Source organism: Maylandia zebra, linkage group LG22 (assembly GCF_041146795.1).
Source record: "Maylandia zebra isolate NMK-2024a linkage group LG22, Mzebra_GT3a, whole genome shotgun sequence".
In the NCBI taxonomy this organism is placed as follows: domain Eukaryota; kingdom Metazoa; phylum Chordata; class Actinopteri; order Cichliformes; family Cichlidae; genus Maylandia; species Maylandia zebra.
This window is the reverse complement of record NC_135187.1, coordinates 16,888,552-16,910,982: the sequence shown is the minus strand read 5'-3', so window position 1 is coordinate 16,910,982 and position 22,431 is coordinate 16,888,552. Positions and strand designations below refer to the sequence as shown.

Sequence of the window (22,431 nt, the reverse complement as noted above, 5' to 3'; positions counted from 1 at the left end):
AAAAGACTAAAGCAGAGGACATCAGGTAACCAGTTGTCCCAGAATGCATTCTTATTTAAATCACAATGGTGGCAGAAAGTACTACAAACTATATGTGATTTTCTTGTGTTTCTGTGTTGCCAAATATACTTTCAAGATTTGTTTTTAGGTGACAATGTAGTGTGACCTTTAAACATCTCTTGGAATTTGCAAGCTAGCTATTTGCAAATGTGCTCTGATATTTATGGAGATGCAAAGTCTTGCTGGCCTAACAGCCACCTTGCCTTGCCAACATTCGGCTGCCCAGGCGGTTGGAATTAACAATACTCACCGAGAACAGCCTGGTCCGGGCACACTGTGTTCAAGACCCCATTCACTGTAAGGACTTCTGTTAAACTGAAAGCATATTCATGAAAACTGTTCACCAAGTCACAGCAACATCTTGGACAGCTTCTTAGCTGTTATGAAACTGCAATGAAACTCAAACATTTGGAGCCTCTCTGAGAACAAAAGTTGAACTAAATATTTTATTAAAAAAAAATATCAGTGGCTCCACATTATAGTTTATACATTCACTGAACAAGTTAAAAGAAAATGCCTTGATCAATCCTGGGAGGAGAAATAAAATCCCTTTAGGATTACATTAAAAAGAGTATCTGATGTAAGAATGAAGCGCGAAACAGTCGCTTTGGTGATCCCTTGTGAATAAACTAGCAGCTGAAAGCTTAAATATTATTTTAATAAAATAAACTCTTATTAGCTTTAGCTAGCTAGTGTACCGCGCTAACTGGAAAATGTTAGCATACTAACATTCCACATTACATCCTCTAGATTACAAATAATAATAGTTCAAATGTAGACAACTCACCTAAATTTTAAAAGCTTTAACATATATATATATATATATATATATATATATATATATATATATATATATATATATATATATATATATATATATATACATACATACATAGCATAGTACAGCTCTAGCTGCTGTCTTTGACTCCAGTTCTATTCATTGTGTTTAATGTTGAGCTGCTTTAAAATGCACAAAGAAAACACACTTGTATATGTAATTTATTAGTTTGGTAACCAGACTTTTCTATGTTTAGTCTAACAGTCTTTCCTTGTGTACTAGTGAGCATGCTAGCATTTAACTCACAGACTCCTAATCACAGTTTTGCCAAAAAATGATATCGCCATACCTTTATTAATTTTTCAACACAACCAAACACTTGAGTTTCCAACAACAACAGCATATCGCTTGTCTCCAATGAGACTGTTTTTAGTCTTCAAATGTTATTCTCATTTAGGACTAGAAATCATATTTATTTTGACCTGTAAATACTACAACACGGCTGAAATGAAGGGATATGACATTTTAAAACTTAACGAGTACTGTTAAAGAGTACTAGTTAAAAGTCACTAAAATGTAGCACTTGAAATTCTTGGATAAATTGCGAAATTTAAAATCTCATTAAAGCATTAATAAATAACATCTAACAAAAAAAGGCCAGCATGCAAAGCTACTAAATTACTTGGGGTAAACTAAATCAAGCTGCAGCTAAATACAGTACATCAGGCATTTCACAAGTCTACTCCTGATGTGTTATTTGGCAACATAAAGTCTGTACAGAATGAGGATAAGCATACATATTCTTTTATACAAAACAAACATGCTGTGAAACTGGAGAATACGAATCTGTGGTCTATCATCTAACCCCAAACCAGTTCATAGGAACGTCCTTTCAACAAGACAATCAGGAAATGCAATTTGCTTCATAGTGTAACAGTGTGGGAGAGATATCACATGTTTCCACGTTGACCTCAAAGCATCTGTACAGCTCCAGTGGACTGTCTCCAGTAATGCCAGTCAGCTTATCAACCAGTCACAATGTCTCTTTTGATTTTTTTCCCCCACAGTCTCTTGAGTCAGTTAACAAGCTGTCAAATCTCCGTCAGCATGATCTTGAAGGCGTCTGCGTAGCTCTCGATGCTGAGGATGAAGGTGTCTTCGTTGGAGTAGTGCTCGATGATGTTATCGTCCATGTTCACCAGGATCCTGCCGCAAAAACAGCAAAAGTTTGATTTCGTGTGGAAAAAGTTCAAGCTCCAAGTTAGTTTCCTCTTCCTTTTGTTTGCCTCACTCACCCTTTCTTACTTTTCTTGTACACCTTGGCTATCCTCTCCGTCGGCACGCCATATTTCTCTGATATCTACCGATGAGAAAAAAAAACAGAAAAGAAGCAAAAATAAAAAAGCAGCTTATGAACAGGCGCTCGGGCTGCAAACAAACTGTGCCTTTGACATTAGTTCCCACGTACAAACAGAGAGGCATCACTCACAGCATCCATCAGGCCTCTGAGCGTGGGAGACTTCAGCATCAGAGCGTCGAACACCTCGTCTGTCTCCTTTCTGACATACAGCAGCACTGCAGACAGGAGGGAGGAGAGCAGGCCACCTTTTAGTTTATATACATAATAATGTGCCTATGATTGGAGTGCACAGACGGAAGCACTTAGAGGTATTGTGTTTGTCAAACTAATCAGCAACCATTTATAAATCCTTTTACTACTTTTCATCTGATGTCAACAGTCCTTCGGGGCCACACAAACACATTTTGTTTTTGTGACATTTTACAGACTAAATAAGCGATCGGAAATCTGAAAAATGCAGTTTCATAACAGCCGGGAGGCTGCAAAAGGAGGTGGTGTGACTCAGTGAACCTTGCAAGGAATGAACTTTCAGTCTCACAGAAGAAGAAGAAGAAGTGCTTGGAAGAAATGGAAACGTAAGCATCTGTGAAGCTCCAGAACAGCTGCTAAATGTACCTCTATCTGCTAACATACAGAAGATTACCCGGTGAGACAAATCATAGATGCTTCTGAGAACGGTTTCATGTTGCTTATCCAAATAATCAGTTAAATCAAAATGATCGAATTGTTACTAAGCGTAAATAGTGCTGCTCGTGTTACGTATGATGGAAAATATCTGGATGGAAAAGGTTCTGGGCACGGTGTTTCCCTTTCTCGGGCCTGATTTGTTATAAATTGCATCGTTAATCATTAGAAATGTCAAACTCTCTTGCGTATTTCCCTGCTCTCCTTCCTGGACTTTGTCATTTCTAGAAGGTCACTTAAAGAAGACAGAAGAGATGACGTCCAGGTGTAGGAGAAGGCAGCCGTGCTCGTACCTCTCTTGTGCGCCTCCTCTTTGATCTGCTTGTGAGGAGACGGGCACAGATCTTCATCTGACGACCTGAACATCCTCTTCACCACCACACTCCTGTAAACACAGAACAGCGTCAGGTCAAGCGCAAGCACGTCTTCTTTTTTCCATTGCGGTGATGTGCACTTAAACTGCTTTCATTTGCATGACTTATATTTGTATGAAAACAGGAGTTTCGTGTTGACGCGTACTCACCCTTCTCTCTCAATCTCCTCTGTGTTGAAGGTAAACACCTGAAAAGGAAGCTTTAGGTATTAGTGGCAGAAATTAATCTTATTGAAAATATAAAAACACGCAGAAATAAATCTAAAAGTCTTTTCTATATTTCTGCACATATACGATTTACATGGCTCCTTAAAAAACAGTTAAGCAAATGAGACGAGAATGTTTTGCTCGGTTGTTTTTGGAGAAACTTCTCGAGTAGTACAGATTTCTGTTGGGGTATGTATGTGAACCTTCTAAGATGACTTCACCCCGTGTTCGAGGTGACTGATCAGGTGTAATGCTCAGAGTATATTTAACTCCACAATGTTGATGGATTTCTGAATATAAACTGGACATTTGAGGTCCTTACACAAGATTTCTACTGGATTAGGAACTTTTAGGACTTGGATAGCAGGGCTTAGCTCAAGCCGTGTTCAGTTTGGGAGGAGAACCTCTGACCAAGGAACTCCTAAACCCTGCCAAAAGTCCTCTGTGAAGAAGGAAGACTTTTACAATGGCAGAGGTTGCTGGGGAAGTTAAGAAGCTGCCCAGTAGCAAGGCACCAGGTTTGGATGAGATTCTAAAGGCAACAACTGGTGAACCATCTGGTTCTTATATAGCTTTTCTAAACCTGCTCATTCACACAAGCCCTTCTTCTATCTAGGATTCACACAGATTCACATTCCGATGGATGCATTAGATTGAAGCAACCAGGGATCTAAACCACCAGCCTTCCAGTTAACAGATGACCTGCTCTACTTCCTGAGCTACGGCCACCCCAAATGATTTTCATGTGCAGGGAGGCTGGGCTGAGCCTTGGGGATAGGGTAAGGCTCTTGAAGGAGCCTGGAGTAGAACTGTTGATCCTCCAGGTCAAAAAGAGTTTGTCGATATGCTTTGAGATTTTGGTTAGAATGCCCCTTGGGGGCCTCCCTTTCTAGGTTTTCTTGGAGGAAGGGGCCGTAACACTATTATACAGGGTGGTGTATCTTGCAGTAAATTTTAAAATCCATGCCGAATGTAAAGTTTTACATGTAAATGTGTAATGTGTCCCATTCCAGACATGCAGCATATGTCCAAACAATAGTCAAACTCGTCTCGTGCAAGTATGTCTGGAGTCACGGCTGCTGTTCTGCTTCCCCAGCAAAGAGGACGTGTTTTGATCGTTACTGGTTAAATGGCTGAGGAATGAAAGCACTTTGAAATCGGATTATTCTTTTTGATACACCCTGTATATCTTGTCAACCCTGGGAATGCCCCAGGTTCCCCCAGGAAATACTGGGAAGTGTTGCTGGAGAAAAGGATGTCTGGAATACTGACTTTCAGGAAGCAGGTTAATTTTATTCTTCTTTGATTGTATAATTTATAGTTATAATTTGCTTCTTATATTCATTGTTTCATCCTTCCGGGCACAGATCCAGCAAAATATCCCAAAATATCCCAAGCCATCCCAACAATGGACTGTTCTCTCTGTTGAGGTCAGGAAAGCGATTCCGCTCCCTGAAGACCAACACAGAGAGACTGAGGAGGAGCTTCTTCCCGCAGGCGATACGGTCTCTCAATCACACCACCACACAGTACTGACCCACACATATGGTTCTTACACACACACTGGACTTTCTGGACATTGTTTTTGCACAACACTGGTCACTATATTCTTCATTTCCGGTTAATACTTGTACAGCTGCTGTTATTGTGTATATATTTATTTATATTTAGATTTCTTCATACATTCTTATATAGTTCTATATTGTGTATTGTGTATTTTGTTGTACAGTTATTTTATTTTCAACTTTAATTTATATATTTTATCTTATTCTTCCCAGTTAAATTTACCCTTCATTCTAATTTGTGTTGTACAGTTATTTCATTTTTAACCTTAATTTATATTTTATTCCTTCCTAGTTAAATTTACCCTTTTTAATTTTTCATATTTATTTCCTATCTTATTCATAGCCTTTCCTTTTTTTGTTTTCTTTAGGTCACGAGCAGTTGTCCAAGCATTTCACTACATATCGTACTGTGTATGACTGTGTACGTGACAAATAAAATTTGAATTTGAATTTGAAATATGGAGGGATGTTGAATTCTTGCGTGTTTGGATTCAGTGTTTTCATATCTCCAAACATAATGCTTCTTATTTATACCCTTAAACTTTATTTTGGGCTCCTCTGGCCAAGAGCAGATGGACAGCAGTAGCGTTCTCTTGTAGCCTTCTTGTGCACACCTTTGTTTTTCAGTCTTGTGCTACAGCTTTTACACATCTGGAGTGATTTTTATGAACCCACCGAGTCTTTATTTGTGTCTGACTGTATATTGATGGAGTTAAAACTCCTCAGAGACGCTTCAGTAACCTTTTCCAGCCGTAGAAGCAACAAAAACGCTTTTTCATAGGTCTTGTTTGCTCATGCCACGATACACTTCCTCCACAATATTAAAAAGATCAGACCTTGATCCTTGCTCGCTATATAAAAACATGGTATCACTTCACACCCAATTCTCATTTCACCTGCTAATCCTCAAGGTTCACATACTTTCACCACTCACAGATAATATTAATGACTGAACATTTTCATATATTTTCATCTCTTTTGTTTAATTCTGCCAAAGACAGACTCGAGGTAAGCTTCCTCTCAGCCTGTAGGCTCTGCAGGCACGCCATTATTTGTTCCTTTTATCCAGTTTTCTTAATAGGTCTTTGTTTATCCCATTGTGTTTCCTCTTTCATGTTGCCACCTACTGAGTTGGGGCTCTCTTTATCTACTCTAAGGACATGTGTGAAATTCAGATATTTTGGGTTACATTTTTGCAAAAATACAAAGTTTGCTTGAAAAAGAAGAGGTGACCTACCTGTCCGGCTCTCTGCAGGTTTCCAAAGTGAACATCGGGGATGAAGAGCACGGGCTGGGCATCCAAGTCGGTCATGGTCTTGAAATAGGTGGTGTCGGACTTCTTGGTGGCACTTATCACCCCGACGCCTCCGTCTTTCCCTGGAGATAAGTCCAAATGAAAAAAGCAGAATATGAATAGCAACAATTATTACTTATGAAGGGGAGATATATTCACAGTGATTTGCAAACCTCAAACTGAACCCTGGAGCTATAATTTTCTCTGATTATTTTTTCATTTTCATTCAAAACTAAATTATTTCTCACTCGGCTCGTACCTTTCGACTTCTTGCGTAACAGTTTTCTCTCCTCATCCCTTATTTTCCTCTCAGCTCCCTGGAAACAAAAAGAAAAGAGACATCAGTTTGTGTATATGAACAAGCCTCAGAAAAAAAACACATCTGTGTGTGTGTGTGTGTGTAAGCTTCATTTTGTGCAGAGGATGCATAAACTGACCACTAGAGGGAGGACTGATGTCATGATATAACTGCCTCACTGCAGCTACCTGTCTGAATATTTTACAGTGAGTGCGCCTCTTACTGGTAACTCCCAGCAGCTCAGAACACACAAGTAACTTCAGCTTAATGACTTCACGTCAATGCCACATGAACTGAGACAAAACCAGACAGCAGTTAAACTCACAGTAGCGTATTTCTGTTCAAGCTTCTGAATTTAGTTCACTGTTTGAGCTGTTATGTAATCTGTACAGAAAATGAAGGCACGAACTTCATTTATAGTCCTTTAAACTACAACTTCTTTAAGTCACACATTTTAGGCGCCTTTAATTATTAAAGAAACAGCTCACAACAAAGATTAATGAGGGTTTTTTTAAGGAAACAGGTCACAGTTCATGAAAAGAGTTTTTGAGGGTATTTATTGTCACCCTGAGTAACACAAGGCAAGTGCATTTTTATATCCATTGTATTCAAGAAAAGGCAGACACCTGATATCTCCATAACTGGGCAACTCACACCAAAACAATCTAGATGGACAAAAACGGCATTATAGGCCAGAGGGTAAACATGCACATGTGCGATTGGAGTGGGCTGTCCCTTTAAAATCTCTCCTGAGAAATGAATGAGTCAAGAAAATAAGAATAATCAAACTTACTAAACAAATAAGGCGCATTTGGTTCTGGCTAAAGGACTCCACATATAAAGAAATACAGAAGAAGTGATCTATCACCTTGTCACAGAAGACCTTGATCTGTGAGTAGGCCCTGTGCAGCGGCCTGTTGCTGCGGTTGTTGTAGCTATAAGTGTCAATCTGGATCATCAGAGGAAGACCCTTCACCCCCTTCTGAGACGAGAAGTCTGTGCTCAGGCAGTTCACTGTGATGAAGATCTTCAGGGACACAGAACAAGGAAGGAGAGGTGGAAATGTTAAAATACTTTAACTCTGCAATTTAGGAATAAAAGTACACTCAGTCCTCACTTTTTTAGATACGCTGCTCTTTAACGCAGATATCCAATCGGCCAATCACATTGCAGCAACTCAGTTCATTTATGCATGCAGACATGGTCAAGACAACCAGCATCAGACAGCTGTCAGACAGTATTTCAGAAACGGATTTACTGGGATTTTCCCACACAATCATCTCTAGGCTTCACAGGATGGCATCACGAGCTCGAATAACTATCTTTACAACCAAGGTATGCAGAAGAGCATCTCTGAATGGGCTACAGCAGCAGAAGACCACACTGGGTGACACTTCTGTCAGCTCAGAACAGAAAATTTAGGCTGACCAAAATTGTACTCTGGAAGATTGGAAGAATGTCGCCCGGTCTGATGAGTCTCAACTTCTGCTGCAACTTTTAGATGGTGGAGTCAGAATTTGACATAAACAACATGAAACCTTGGATCCATCTTGTCTTGCATCAATGATTTAGGCTGCTTGTAGGTGTAATGGTGTGGGGAAATTTTCTTGGCACACTTTGGGCCCCTTAGTACCAATTGAGTATCATTTAAACACAATGTACCCATCTTCTAATTGCTGCTTCCAGAAGTATAACACGCAAAATCTCAAATCACCCCAATGAGTTCAGATGTACTCTGATGGCCTCCACAGCCATCACATCTCAATCCCACATAGCACCTTTGGGATGTTGTGAAATGAGAGATTCACATCACAGAACGTGCAGCAACTGTGTGATGCTATCATTTCAATATGAATCTAAATGTCTGAGGAATGTTTCCAGCACCTTGTTAGAGTCTGTCCATATTTAAATCCCAAAGCGAGCCAGCATGTTTTAATTTTAAAACTCAAATGTTCGGCATACATAGTTTTGTCAGCTCTGAAACACCTTTAGTTAGCCAGTGGGAGCCTTTCCCCCCCCTTTTTTTGACAGACACTTGGCTGTTAAGTGTCTAACAAACAAAATTCCTTTCCCCTGCGATGTGTTTTCTTCTCAGCAGATAAAAATCAAAAGTACAGAGATAACAGATCAGTGAGAAACTGTTTTCTTTTTCATGTGGTGGTGTTCCCATCAGTTAGAAAAAAAAAAATCTGTTATGTTTCTGCTTTTCTTGTTCGTCAAGCCTCGGCACACATCGCCATCAATCTTTGGTCTGTGTTATAAATGTGCAGTACAACAAAAGCCAAGGAGGTTGGTCATTAACTTGAACCATAAAAACTCCATTATCTACAGCAGCCAAGAGGAAAGCCTGTGGAGAAGAGGCAGGGTCAATGCTAAAGCGCCATTCTTTTATTATTCTCTGCTCTGCAGTACTTCTCTCACTTTTATTTTCTCTGATTTTTCTATTTAAACACCAAAGCTACAACCGTTAACTGCACCACCCGTTTATAAATACATGGCAGAGCAAGGTGAGCCGCTAAAAAGAAAAGAAAAAAATTGATAAAGATCGAGTAACTGTTTCTCAACAGCACCCTGTTGGAAGACTACCAGCTTAAATCCTTGAGATGTACTTTAGTGACATGTAGGAAGATTACTCGGCCTCATAAAATGAAAATAAAATATTACATGGGAACTTATGCTGTGCACTCTCTCTGGTTTCTATTTATGAAGCAATAAACTCCATTAAAAGTTTAAAATAATAAATAAATATAATAAAAATAATCAAGTACTTGTGCAAAGGGCTAACAAAAAAATCTCCCATTTCTCTCAGAGTAGTTTGTTTGTCTTCCCGTACAATAATAACTTTTCTCTCTAGACAGATGGGCTCTTGTGTCTAAATATTATGTAGCATTGGTCCATTTTTATGCTCGGGCGGGTCAAATCCTGCTGTTTTAACAAAGCTGTGTCTCTCTGATAGACACAAGGTGTTTTTAGGCTTCAGTGCTGTGACCCACGGGCATTAGAAAATAGTAAAACAGGTATGTTACTCTCAACTCATTACAAGGTGGTGCTTGCAAACGTCCCTGGCTGTCACTGGGCAGGCATCACTTTTCAGTCTGCAGGGATAATGGTGTAAACAACCATATTGTAACCCAAACCACAACCTCTTCTTAAACCTAACCAAGGAGTTTTTGGTATCTGCACCTAACCTGTCACTAAAAGCAAAGGTTAAACTGAATGGAAACAAATAAAAATTAATCTCCCAAAACTGGGACAAAAACTGTGATTTCTTGGTGACAGAACTGTGACTTCTGAATGCAGCTCAACTAAAGAAGGCCAATAACTCTTAATATTCGATATTTTCCACTGCTGATGAGTCAAATCAACAATGTCAAAGGACATGCTGACATGGGCACAGTATTTAAACGTTGCATCTGCAAGCCACTTTGCAACCCACCATCACCTAAGCCCCTCTTTTTTCTGCTGTGTCTGATGTCGCAACTGTTGTTCTGGGTTTTGCAGCTGTTTTGATCTCTTTAGGCTTCACACAATAGAACAGTATAACAGTTGTAATCTTCCTTTGACTAAAGCGGCCCCTGACATAAGTTTTTCTTCAAATAAAAAGCACTTAAAGCAGGAACCTCTGTTTCAGGCGTGCACACCATATCATTTGCGCTTTACTCTGAAAATAGTTCTATTGTGTTTAATTGAGGCTCAGCCTCTGGGTGTTGTGTTCTTCTTTATTGCCTTACATCTTATTCATTTGACAAGCAGTGTTTTTCAACTTGCTATCAGGCATATCAGGCGTGTAAAAACATATCATGGAAGTGAAAAAGACTCTGTCTCTTTAAAGTCCTCCTGGTTTTCTTTTAGTCCTGACAGAGAAGAGCAAATACACTAAACTAGCAGGGCAGTACACCTGTTTCCGTGGTTCAACATGCATACGTTCAGGCTCAATAGTTGTGCAGATTCAGAGAGGCAAAAAGAGTGACAGAAGGAAAGAAAGACAGAAAAAGATGAACAGACAGAGCAAATATTTATCTAGAGAAGTGAGCTTGCATTTTCTCCAGCACTGTCTTTGTCCCCAGGCTGCTATTACAATGAAAGAGGCACACAACACGGAGTGATTCACACAGTCGCTGGTGCTCACACAGAAATGAGGGCAAAACAAACAACAGAGGGTGGGGACGGAGACTAGTGTGTGTGTTGGCCCTTGGGGGCACTCTGGAGTTCAAACACCGGCGGGGCTCCGTTTAAGGAGTGGCCACAAAGGAGGACAAACAGAGCAAAGCTACGCAACACTGCCCGGCAGTTTTATGACACGCAGTCAAAACCACTCCGATCACAGCGGCAGAAACCATTTGCCAACGTTTTAGGAATCAATTGTTGATTTCAAAATGAGCGCAAGAGCGTTAGTGATGCCTACGGGTCAGGCAGGTGCTTGCATCACATTCGAAAGTGCTTTTGTTTGCCAACAACTGAATCAGCTCAAAAAACCTGTCCCACTGCTTTTTCTTATTTCCAACACGCCTCCAGCAAGAGTAAATACTATGGAGTTTCTGGGAAAATTACAATGACATTTATTTCCTACACACACACACACACACACACACACACACACACACACACACACACACACACACACACACACACACACCCAGCCGTAATAAATTTGTACCTTGGCCTCTTCGTTCACATCCCAGGTGAAGGAGACGGCGTTGTAGGCGATTTCTTCAATGTTGCTGATCGTGTTGAAGCTCTCCTTGTAATCAGCTGTGGGGACACACGGGGACACGGTTCATTTCAAGTATGAGTTCTTCAGCAAACAGTCATACCGCCCCTCAAACCGGTCAATAAAAGCAGGTAGCTATTGTTATTTAAGATAAGCAATGAAATGACACGCTTCACTTTTGTGAGATAAAGCCTTATCGGCAAGAGCAAACAGAGACTCGGGCTTCAAAGGCAGCAGGAGGAAACACAGAAGACTATTGGCCGCAGAGGACCACATTAAAAGCCAGTCAGATGAGTGCATCAGATTCATATTGTTGACCTCAGACTTACAAACAGGATGGACTTGCAGGGCTGTGGTATGCTGGCATAATGACTCACATGTGGCCCGGGATTTTATTTCAATGTAAAGAGTGAATCATGACTATCATTACTGTAAGAATGAATTTACGTCTGTCTATTTTAGCAAAGAGATTTCACGCGTCCCTTCATTTTGAGGATTTAGACTGTAAAACTGCGGAGAGATTTGTGCTCATGTGGCCCATTTCCAAAGGTTTATATCGTTATTTGGAAGGAACGCCACAAATATGCAGATAATGAAGAAAGCATTGCCTGCCACACAATTTTTTGCCACTAAGTAAAGTATAGAATCCATCATCCATCCATCATCTCCAAGAAATAGCCTTGGAATAAAAATCTTCGTGTGGGAGGATGAGATCCAATTGTGATCAGTTCAATGCCCCCCGCCCCCTCTGTCAGTGACTGCTCATCTCCTCCCTCAACCTAACCACCGTTACAGCAATACTTCCTGCTTTCTGAACAGGTGCACAAAGCTGCAAGGCGAGCAGCAACAACATGCCTGTCTGCTAACAGCCCACTTTAAGTAGGCTCATTCAAATGATCCATTCTGTGACGCTGCCCAGGGGCATGACGGATCCCGCCTCATCCCCACTAACCCCCACGACTCGCTATTCACCTCAGATCACTGAATATCTTCGAGTTACCGCCGCGCAGTCTGAGCTAGCTGAAGCTGCGGGGACGACGGCCCGTCCTCGATCGCTGGCCTGGTTTGTCAGCATGATCTTTAACGAATGTATACTTTTTGAAAGATGAGCGTGTCCGTGTGCAGATAATATCTCTCTGTTGATACATGATAACGATCTTTGTATCATATATGCACACCTATAAACAGAAACTCATTACACTAGCAAATGCCAAACAGGGTGTCAAAGAATTGCAGGCTGAAAAAGCTACCACACTTCCTCCAAACAGACGCACACATGCGATTACATGAAAACAGCAGTAAAATACCTTTAATTTCCAAGTAATCATGTTAATGCTGAGATGAATTCAAGTTCTTGCTTTGCAGTTATTTGAAGACTATTTATGTAATTTGATAATAAAATGTGCCATATAATCTTACTCTTTCTCTTAACTGTGTTTTCCTATGTGTCTATGAAGGGACCAGGAAAGCAGACAGCTACATTTGGTGCACCTGGGCAAAGCAGTCCTGGATGACAGAAACTCTTATGTTGGCTCATTAACACCTAAATTAGCATGCTTTCCCTTTAGTTAACCTCTTTTTTATTTAAGTTTTGCGACTCATCTCTCGTTTCATTTAGTTATAACAATCTCTTATTTTATTGTCGTCCGCTGTGTGATCATTTCTGCACTTATCGTAGTCTGGGAACCCGTCTAGAAAAAGTGGGCTCCTATCCAGGATCTGAACACTGAGCCCTTTTGCAAACTGAGGTTTTATCTTCTAGGATTGCCTGGGTGCCCTGTCACAGCAACAGCACAGTGGCTCTAGATCCCTTTAAAAGTACAGTTCAGCATTTTGAGAAATGTTGTTATTAGATGCCTCATATCACTTTCAAGTCCGTGGTCACAGTCAGGAAACAGGAGGCTCTGTTTATCATCAAGACTACTATACTTTCTGTCTGTCCTGAATACACAGTAAACCAAACAAACACGACTAAAAGTCAATAATGGATCTTCCACAGGGCTTTAGGAAAACATTTAATGCCAAGATACTGAATCCTGAGTTGGCCCATGTGAATCCTAGAAAGTGCTTTGAGTGCTCAACTCAGTTGCTGCCTCTGCAAGCTGCTTTGCAACCCATCCTCCATCCTAGCTCCTTGTCCTCATGCTATAACCAAGTTGCTGTGCATACTTTTATCTCGGAAATCAGATGTCACTCCTGACCTTTGTGGGTCCAGACTTTATTTTGCTCTTGAGCTCCATGTGTATTTGTGACACACTAAATAAGCAAGCCACAAATACATAGCAGTGGTTGCTGTTTTACAGTTTTACTAATGTCAACATGCATTTGGATTGTGAAGTTGGAGTTGCTGGGGTTTCTCCAACTTCCTGAGTTGGAAATTTGACTTGATGGGTGTTCCACTTGAAAATTCTGATTTGGAAGTTGGGATTTACCACTTCAAATTGAATTCTACTATAGCTGCAACCTTCAAATCTTCTTTGTAAAGTAAAGTTTTTAACCCAAGCTTTTCAGGAGGAAGCGTGCACGTCATTACGTAATAAAAAGCAAGGTGGATGTAAAGGAAAAAAGGGGAAAAGGTTATTTATTCCACACATAACTACAACTACAAAACAAGCCTCCAGTTGAACTCTTGATTATATGTTTATCTTACTAATATACCTTAAACAACTGTCAGAAAACTGTTGCTCCACATCGTGCTTACTTGCCTAACTTAATCCACGCATGCCGGGCCGGCCCAACCACACAGACCAACAGACAGACAAACAGAACAGACTCACAAAACCAGGGAGAAAAAATGGAGCACAACATTTACAAAATCAGCTTAAAAAAATCAAGAACAAACATTAAAAACGCAACAAGTTAAAGCTCATAACATATTATTTAAATGTGACTTAATATATTCAAGCTAAATATTGGCCTGAATTCTCTATGACTACAACAGCAGCATTAATCATATATCTTTTGTCTCTGATTAGAGCCTACTTTCACTAAAGTGGTCCTGACACAACTGTCTTTGAAAATGTTCAGTTCTTCCAGTGGATCTACCCATCCGAGAGCAAACTGACCAATATTTTCTTGACTAAAAATGAAAGAAGTCCAAAATGTTAACGGGTTTGGCATCCTCTGGATCGTCTCTCCCGGCAGATGTAAAGATGTGTGTGAATTGTAGGCTGATTGGGACTTGTCTCGGGTTGTATAAATATAAGAATTAAGATGAAGATCTAAACTGGGGAAGAATTACTTCCAACAGACCACGACCAGCTAAGGTAACAGTGTGGCTAGCATTCCTCTCCCTGTCCTGACAAGCTGCCTATGTCTGTGTGTGCTTCTCCCATCGAATTCTCCCACATACCTCTACATCTCCGCTCTCCGAGCAGGCCCTAGCTTGTCAAAAGGCAAACCGCCTACTCGCTTCTCACACACACTCATTCAACAAGGCGTAGAAAAAGACGGTTCAAATTCAAATGCATCAACTGAAAATCGACGGCAGACAAAAGGTCAAAAGTGTGACGATTACGAGTCTTCAGATGAGAACGTGTTTACCCGTGGGAAACGCTGTGAGACGGAGTTTCACAACTTCAAGTTGAACCCTGCTTTGGATTATTGTTTTTCTCTCTTTTCACAATTATTTCTGCTCAGTCTCCCAGGTAATGTGAAAGAGATTAGAGGATTTAAGTGGTGGGTCTCAGCCATACGTAGACATTAGGAGACTCAGGTGTGTGTGCGTGTGCGACGGCCCAGCCTTTTGTCTGATGGTGGGTAGCTGTACGGCCACAGACAGACATCTGGGTGGAGGCTTGTTTGCTCTCAGTTTAGCAATGCTGTGTTTATTGGTTAAGCACATTCCAGCATAAATGTGTCATCTTGTCCTTTGCTTTGTGCGTTTTCATTCACTCATCTGTTCAACATGGGAAGGAACATGAAGACAAAAAGATGGAGGGAGGCAGTGAAAGTCTCACCGATGTCCAGGACTCGCTGTTTGGCCGTGTGCTGCCGGGAGTGCCAGTACTTCCAGTATTTAAGCTGCTCGTCTCGGTTCTTATCCTCACTGAACACCACCATGATCACACTCTGAGGAGGGAGACGAGACAGAAAACAAAACGTTAACACGACTTATGAGTCAGACAACACCAGTCCTATCTGACATTCATTTTTATATTACAGCTTGGCTTTTATTTGTAACTTTGGACTCAGATTATCTCCAGAGAGTTGCATCAATATAACAACAAAAAGGGGATGATCACCTCAAAATTTACCCAAGTTTTAATAAACTCTGTCTGAGTGATTAGGGTTAACTGTTTCCTGCTTATCCTAGCCAAACTGCTCACATCATAATGGCCAAGCTATGAAAAAAAAATCACATTTTATGAAGTTAAAGGCACATATTTTGCTATTTCACAGCTTCATACTGGACTCTATCTTAATCTGAGAGTTTATCTGCACTTTCCATCTGCAGCCAGAGCCGGGCCTTGAGATGACTACATTAGCGATAATACTCTTATTGACACCACAAAGAGAAAATAGCAGAAAATCCGCTTTAAAAGTGAACATTTGGAGGAGCTTGAAGCCTTTTAGCTCAAGGGGATTACTCCTGCATATGGTGACCTCATTTGGGAGTTTGGAAATGTGTAATACGATCAGCAGCCAATCACATAAAATAAGGAAAAGAACAACAGATTCTCCTTAATTTCTTACCTTTGTTTTAGCTCTGTTTTTGATCTCCACATATTCTTCTGGGCAGTATCCGATTCATAACATCTGAGTTTATATTTTAGCAATTTTAGCAATTTTACTTGCTACAGGTCATAATGCCGAAAGAGAGATTAAAGACGGATGTGGACATGCTCACCCGGACTTTACTGATGGGGTGTCGGAGGCGCTTGTTGGCGCTGAGCTCGTTGAGCGTCACAGCGTAGAACTGGCCTTTGTTCAGGTAGGTCATCGGCCCTTCGCCCTGCTTCTGACGCAGCGAGCGCGTGGCGTCCAGCGTGTACTGGAAGCTGTCGCTGTACACACAAACACACCGAGAGCCCCGTGACTGGAAATGACAATCGCACCGAAAGGCTCTTCTGGTTACAAAATGGTCTGCATGTGAACATTTACGCCACAGCCACTGTGATAGCAGGTGGGCTTGAGTCACTTACATTCCCTCCTGATGAAATAAGAAGTCACCTGTGGCTAGAGAGGAAGGCGAGTGGTACTTCTGTTGAAAAGGCACAAAAACACAGAAAAAGAGGAAATTATTCAATATAAAGGCACATTTTAGAGGAACTGCTCAAACAATGCTGCAGGTGGAAAGACGTGAAGGTCCTGGTCAGCTGGAGACCTCCGAGCTACAGGGAGCACATCGGATGGACGAATGTAGTGAGCCTTTAACCTCTGAGTGATTCATATTTGTACATTTATCAGTCTCTGTCCAGCATATACAGTTCAAATCATCAGCAGTCCTCTTGTGTTACATTTCCTGTTTTAGTGCCTGCTTTATTTCTCTTCCCGGCATGCCTTCTAGCACCTCATCATTCATGCAGCGGTGGTTTATAGGATTATAATAACAACACAGCAAAAAGAAGAAAAGAAGCAGACCTGATCCTGTCATTGCAATGCATTGTGGTCTACTGAGCAGCTTTGGACAGTTGCTATATTCGCTGATTATCTTGTAGATTTACTGGCATCAACAGCACATAAACTACAATGCCCAACAAGTTTAGCACCAACAGTGTGCTTTTTTTGTTCAGTGTTCCCTTAAAAAGAAGCCGATTCTATGTTTATCTTCATCAGTGTCTGTTCATGTCACACTCTTTCCATTCTCACCGCGTCTCGTTCCTCTTCGTACGGACTGTCAGGCGGGCTCTGCTCGTCGTCTTTGGCGTACGAGTTGTGACTGACCGTGGTCACCTCATACGGACTCTGTTCGTAGATCACCCGCGCCGAGTCTTCTCCTTCCACCCTGTAGTGAGCCCCCCCTCCTGGCATGAAGACGGGCGCATATACCTCGGCCTTCACCACGGCAACAGCCGGAGAGCCTCCGTCCCCCGACCCCGTCGAGCCGCTGAACTGCTCCCGCTTGGTCTCCTGGTGCTCGGTGTTCAAGGACAGGTTGACGGGGACGGACTTGAGGACCTGAACGCGGTTGTCCACCATCTCCACCTCGCTTTGGCTGCTGGGGTTGTTCTGCAACATCGGCCTGAATAAAAACATGAAATTAATAGGATTACATGTGTTTCCTTGTGAAACGCACAAACTATTAGATAGTAAAATTATTGGGTGAGCTACATCTTGAGGTAAATGTCTGCTGCTCTCTTTACGGCCTCAACAAAAAAAAAATAAAAAATAATAATAATCATAAGTAGCCCTAAAACTGATGTTCGTTTTAGTAAAAGAAAGGTTCCCTGTGGTGTCTTTTGTGTGGGTTTGATGTACGCTAAAGCAACAAATGGAATAAAACAGGTAAAACATGCATTCACTATAAATAGATATCTGTATATGAATATGCAAAATCTGTCTGCAGGAGGCAAAAGCTTTGGCACTTCAGGAAGCTTTTTGGTTTATGAACAATCAGGTTTTGGTTGCATGCAGGTAAAAAGCCTGCATGGAGGGCATAAAAGGCTAAGCATTTGATGAACTGCGATCTCAAGACCACTGATTATAATCTGATGATGTTTAATGCAGGTTTTTGTAATTTATATGAATACAGCAGTGACTTAGCCGATTCCCAGAAAAATCACATTGCGACTGTATTTTGTGCTTCTTTGCTGTTTTTTAACTTCAGGGGGTCGTTTTTTGGCTTAACTCTAATAAACATGGTTACAGAGGGTCAATGCAGGTCTTTAAAAAAGTCCCCTTTTCATATTTTAAGATGTAAAAATGCGTTCGCCACTAAAATACAACACATGCAGGTTTATGTAGAAGAAGAAAACTCCAATGAGAAGCTGCTTTCATTTAAAGGTTAGCACTAATTTGCAAGTCAGCGTTGAAGAGCTGAAAAATAATAATAAAATAAATGTAATGATGCTCCCAGGCACAGTTTCTCTAAACACTCACGCAGCATGTTGTCTAAATGGAAATGAGGCGATGTTTCCCTTTTTACAGATCAGTAAGTAGATAACAGCAGTTTGCTCCCAGAGCCGGAGCGTATTATATCATCAAATCTTTTGTATTCTTCTTTTTTCCTCAGGGAGCGGGAGCCTTTCATTGGCTTCAGTCCAGTCTGGGCTTCTTTCTTTCAGTATCAGTGCTTGGAGTGAAACAAGACTCACTGATCTGTGATATTTTCACACGTTCATGCTCCTGGTGTTTGTCTCATATCACTGCGACCTTAGATTAGATGACTCGCTACTATTGTAACTGAAAGCAATTTTTGAAGAAATGGCTTTTTGTATTAAACAGTTTTCATAGAACATCTTTTTAACTGTCTACTTTCATTGCACTGAGCGCCCTTGTTTGTTTCCACCTGCTGCTGGAAACGTCGACCACCATGTTGGGCGTATTTTCGTGGTGTTTCGAACGAGGCGAGTGTTCACTGACCTCTTCTCCTGTTCCTCTGTAATTTCAGTGGCTTTGGAAAGTTGCAGAAGTCTCTTTTCTTTGGGCACCTACAGAGAAAAGGAGGACAGTCAAGTCACTCTCGGTCAAGCCTATAAGGGAGCTGTAGCTCCCAGTTTAGTGTCCCACATGCAACATGTCACCTGTTTACGTCAGACCTCTGTGCTGTGTAATGTTTCAGTCGATTCAGTTAAAACAATTGTCATTGTGGTCTGATTTAACTTATTTGACAAATCTAAATAGAAAGGAAATGTCCAAAATATGTTAATTAATATGCTGCTACATTTTAATTATTATTTCATCTCCTTTCAGCCAGCTTTCCTCTGATTGGCTGCCCCTCACAAACAAAAAGCTCTGATCAGCAGGTGAGTGCCTGAGATGACCATATTGGGGATATCTGATCTCAGTGACATCATAAATGTCAATCAGTAGAAAAACTGTGTTCAGAGCTTTTAGACAGGGCTTACTTGCACACACACCGAGTTCATTATCACTTTTGCTATGTTGAATGTTTCATTAATGGTACAGATGCATGAAAGAATCAAAGGCGAAGGACAACAGGTGCTCTTTATGAGGGTTTTGGGCACCTTGTAGTAGTCGTAGAGCAGACCCAGGGCGTTGGCACTGTCCTCGTCTCCATTGATGCTCATCATCGCCTTGGTGGCGGCTGTCAGCGGGTTCTCCAGGTACGACCGCCACGCCTCATCCTCGCTGGTGTACGCCCTCCTCTCGTTGGGGACCACCACTACCAGACGTTTGCTTGAGAAGCACAGGGATTTAAACACTGTTTTACACATGTACAGTTTTTTTTGGTAGGCGATCAAAAAAACATGACAACTGTTATTTTCCAGGCTGAACTGTGATGGATGAACTAATTAGCTAGAGCAGCGTTCACGCCTGTCTGTTTTTCTCTGTGTGTTTTCCTCTTTGCTCTTTAGGCTCACTTAAGATCAGATCAGAGACCAGTTAAATACACACAGTGTTGCCACAACATCTCTCTGAGCTCAGCCAATCACAGGAAAGGCTCCGAATGTGGCAACTTGCACAACGAAATGCTCCTGTCATGTCTGACAGTGGCCATTTTTCATTTGGCTTTCATGTTTGTGGCTTCAACACACTTCTAGACATTTACACAGGAAATATTAATGAGAATTTTTTTCTTTCATAGATCTCTGTGTAAGTGTATGAAAGATCCGCTTTCTCTATTTGTGCACTGCGACCAGTGATGCAAAAGCTTTATACAGAAAATAAAGGGCAAAAGAGAAGCTCCGCTGTGTCTTCCTTATACTGAGTCACACAAAAAGGCACGATGGCATGCTTTCTTTACCCGGCTGCAAATAAATAATGCTCCTGCCTTTGGATCGAGCTTGTATTGTGAAAGAGGGTCGCCGGAAAGCAGACGTCTGAGCGATGTTTAGGAGTTTTGGAGCTTTAATCTGCTGGGTTTGAGTAAATGTTAACGCTGTGTGTCAAAATAGAGGCAGACACCTGCTGCTTCCACTTATGCGGGAGACAGCAGCTCTGCAGAAAAACTGGAAAATCAACTATGGGCAGCCACACTTTGACAACCATATTTGTTGCAACATATACTTCTAATAGTGATGATAATGGATGAAATAATAATTGATTATCGTGTTGGGAATGATCTAACTAAATGAAATAAGGCATAAGATTATTTTTAATGCAGTTAATCCCTGTTATAACAATATTAGACACAATTACAATTTAAATTACACAGAATTTGGAGAAAGCAGGACACCTGTAACATCTGGTCTGTATTATTAATATTATTATGATTGTTAAGGAAAAAATAACAATTTTAATTTTTAATTTTCAAGAGCAAAATCCTTCTGACTCTATTAAAATTTTAGCGCTGCAGTCCAAAGGTTGATTTCTTTAAAATAACTGTTAATAAATAAAGGAGTTTGTATATCCCGTTAGAAAACAACAGAAGAGACCAGCAGGCTTTACAAACTGTTCCCATTCACAAGCAGATCCAACACGCTCTCTAGGCCTTAAATAGGAGGAGGGAATGAAACGATGCAATGATATCCAAAAGCAGCACAAAAAAGTATATTTTTTTAGTTAAAGTGTTTAAAAATAACAGTCCTTGCACCCTGAAGGTTTTCCCATCAGTCAAAAATGGCGAATTCACCTCTAATGAAATCCACGGCGCCAAGCTTGTCAGCTTCTCCTCCAGGCCCTAGAACAGCTTCATATCTGTCATAAACAGTCCAAACGGAGCGAAACCGGTACGCGAGCCCCATTTTACACCCCCCTTATTATTATTTTTTTTTAAAGTGTGTGTGTCCTAAACAAAGGTAATCCCGGGTTTAAAGCAGCTTCGTTTTAATAACAGACTCAAAAGAAAACACTTGAACAACTTTCTCCCCCCCGCATGTAGAAATCAGCAAAGATCCTCTCCTCTGGCTCGATCACTTACTTGTCTGTCTCCTGTGACATATTTAGCTTCCTCTACGATTCTTCCTTGTGAAACTGGACTTTCAAGTCGGAGCAGGTAATAGAGTGAGAGTGAGTTGCCAGAAGTTGGGCTACAGGTAAGTCGACTTTTTCTCGCCCCGCTTCTTTTCTCCCTGCCCCTCTCTCCCTCTCTCTCCTCTCTCTCTCTCCCTGTGTTTGTGTTTGGCTTGCCTCTCCTCCGCTCCTTCCACCTGGGCAGGTAAGGCAGCAGCCAATCCCTCTGCGTCTCTCTCGCTCACCTTAAACGTAGATTACGGTGACAAACATCAGCGTGTCATACTTAGCGCATTGCGATATTTGCCATGACTCTCTTTTAATGGCAGCCGGTCAACTTTGTGGCTCTGAATTCTTTCACAGTGGAACAATTGAGGCTGAGGGCGAGTCTGCCCGCTGATTGGCTGCTGTCGAGGGGAGAGGAGATCCGATTGGCTGCTGGGGGCAGGTAGAGGCCCACCTTACCTGCGAGCGAAGCAAAGACGCCGCAGTGACACAGAAAACGAAGACACACAGGAAACAGATTAGATTTACGGATTTTTACGGCTTCAGATATGATTTGATTCTGTTATGATTGATTATGTTTGAAACAGGAGGACTCGAGGCGTGACTGCACAGCCTCGAACTGGCCACTCACTCCCTCAGGCTGTCTTTCATTCCCCCATCGGCTGATTTTACTTCTGACCCCTCAGATTTCAATAGTGACTCGTGTGTGTGTGTGTGTGTGTGTGTGTGTGTTCCAGGTAATCTCAGAGCAGAGCGAAGGCAGGGAGGAGCCCTGTCATTAGCTGACACAATGCCATTGTCCCCTTAATGAAGCTATTGTATAAGGAGATCCCAGTGTTTAGGAATACCCTGCCAGAGCAAACAGTGTGTGTGTGTCTCTGTGTGTGTGTGTGTGTGTCATACAATGACTGTGGAAGTGGTCAGGTGGGGTGCAAACAATCTATAATTGCTGAATATAAAACTTCATTTTTCTTTTTTTAATGAAGACGGTTGATGGACACAAGTGTCCATTCACAGAGCAGAGACACAGCAAATAAAACTATACTATATAAACAATATGTCGACTTGTTTGGTCAAA

The 22,431-nt window shown here is 41.3% G+C and overlaps 1 protein-coding gene across 2 annotated transcripts; it reads right to left on the bottom strand.

Moving 5' to 3' along the window:
* Window positions 1-1,173: 1,173 nt before the first annotated feature.
* Window positions 1,174-21,695, bottom strand: grhl2b (grainyhead-like transcription factor 2b). 2 transcript variants are annotated; one of them, XM_004549163.3, is made up of 16 exons: window positions 21,316-21,695; window positions 19,460-19,631; window positions 18,855-18,922; window positions 17,142-17,514; window positions 16,475-16,533; window positions 16,180-16,336; window positions 15,290-15,401; window positions 11,277-11,371; window positions 7,488-7,646; window positions 6,581-6,638; window positions 6,265-6,404; window positions 3,406-3,443; window positions 3,176-3,267; window positions 2,328-2,413; window positions 2,134-2,198; window positions 1,174-2,044 (listed from the first exon to the last, which is right to left on the bottom strand). In XM_004549163.3, the coding sequence occupies exons 1-16, from the start codon at window positions 21,333-21,335 to the stop codon at window positions 1,930-1,932; spliced, it is 1,809 nt and encodes a 602-aa protein (XP_004549220.1). In that variant the 5' UTR covers window positions 21,336-21,695; the 3' UTR covers window positions 1,174-1,929. The 2 variants fall into 2 exon arrangements, with proteins under 2 accessions (XP_004549220.1, XP_076735374.1); XM_076879259.1 differs by lacking the exon at window positions 21,316-21,695 and adding an exon at window positions 21,028-21,302.
* Between the last annotated feature and the right edge of the window lie 736 nt (window positions 21,696-22,431).

Excerpts from the sequence above, each read along its gene's own strand:
- grhl2b (XM_004549163.3), bottom strand. The coding sequence starts at position 21,335 with ATGTCACAGGAGACAGACAA. Across the intron at positions 19,632-21,315 it reads ATGTCACAGGAGACAGACAA|CAAACGTCTGGTAGTGGTGG; the intron begins GTAAGTGATCGA and ends GTGCTTCTCAAG. Across the intron at positions 11,372-15,289 it reads ACAGCGAGTCCTGGACATCG|CTGATTACAAGGAGAGCTTC; the intron begins GTGAGACTTTCA and ends GTGTCCCCACAG.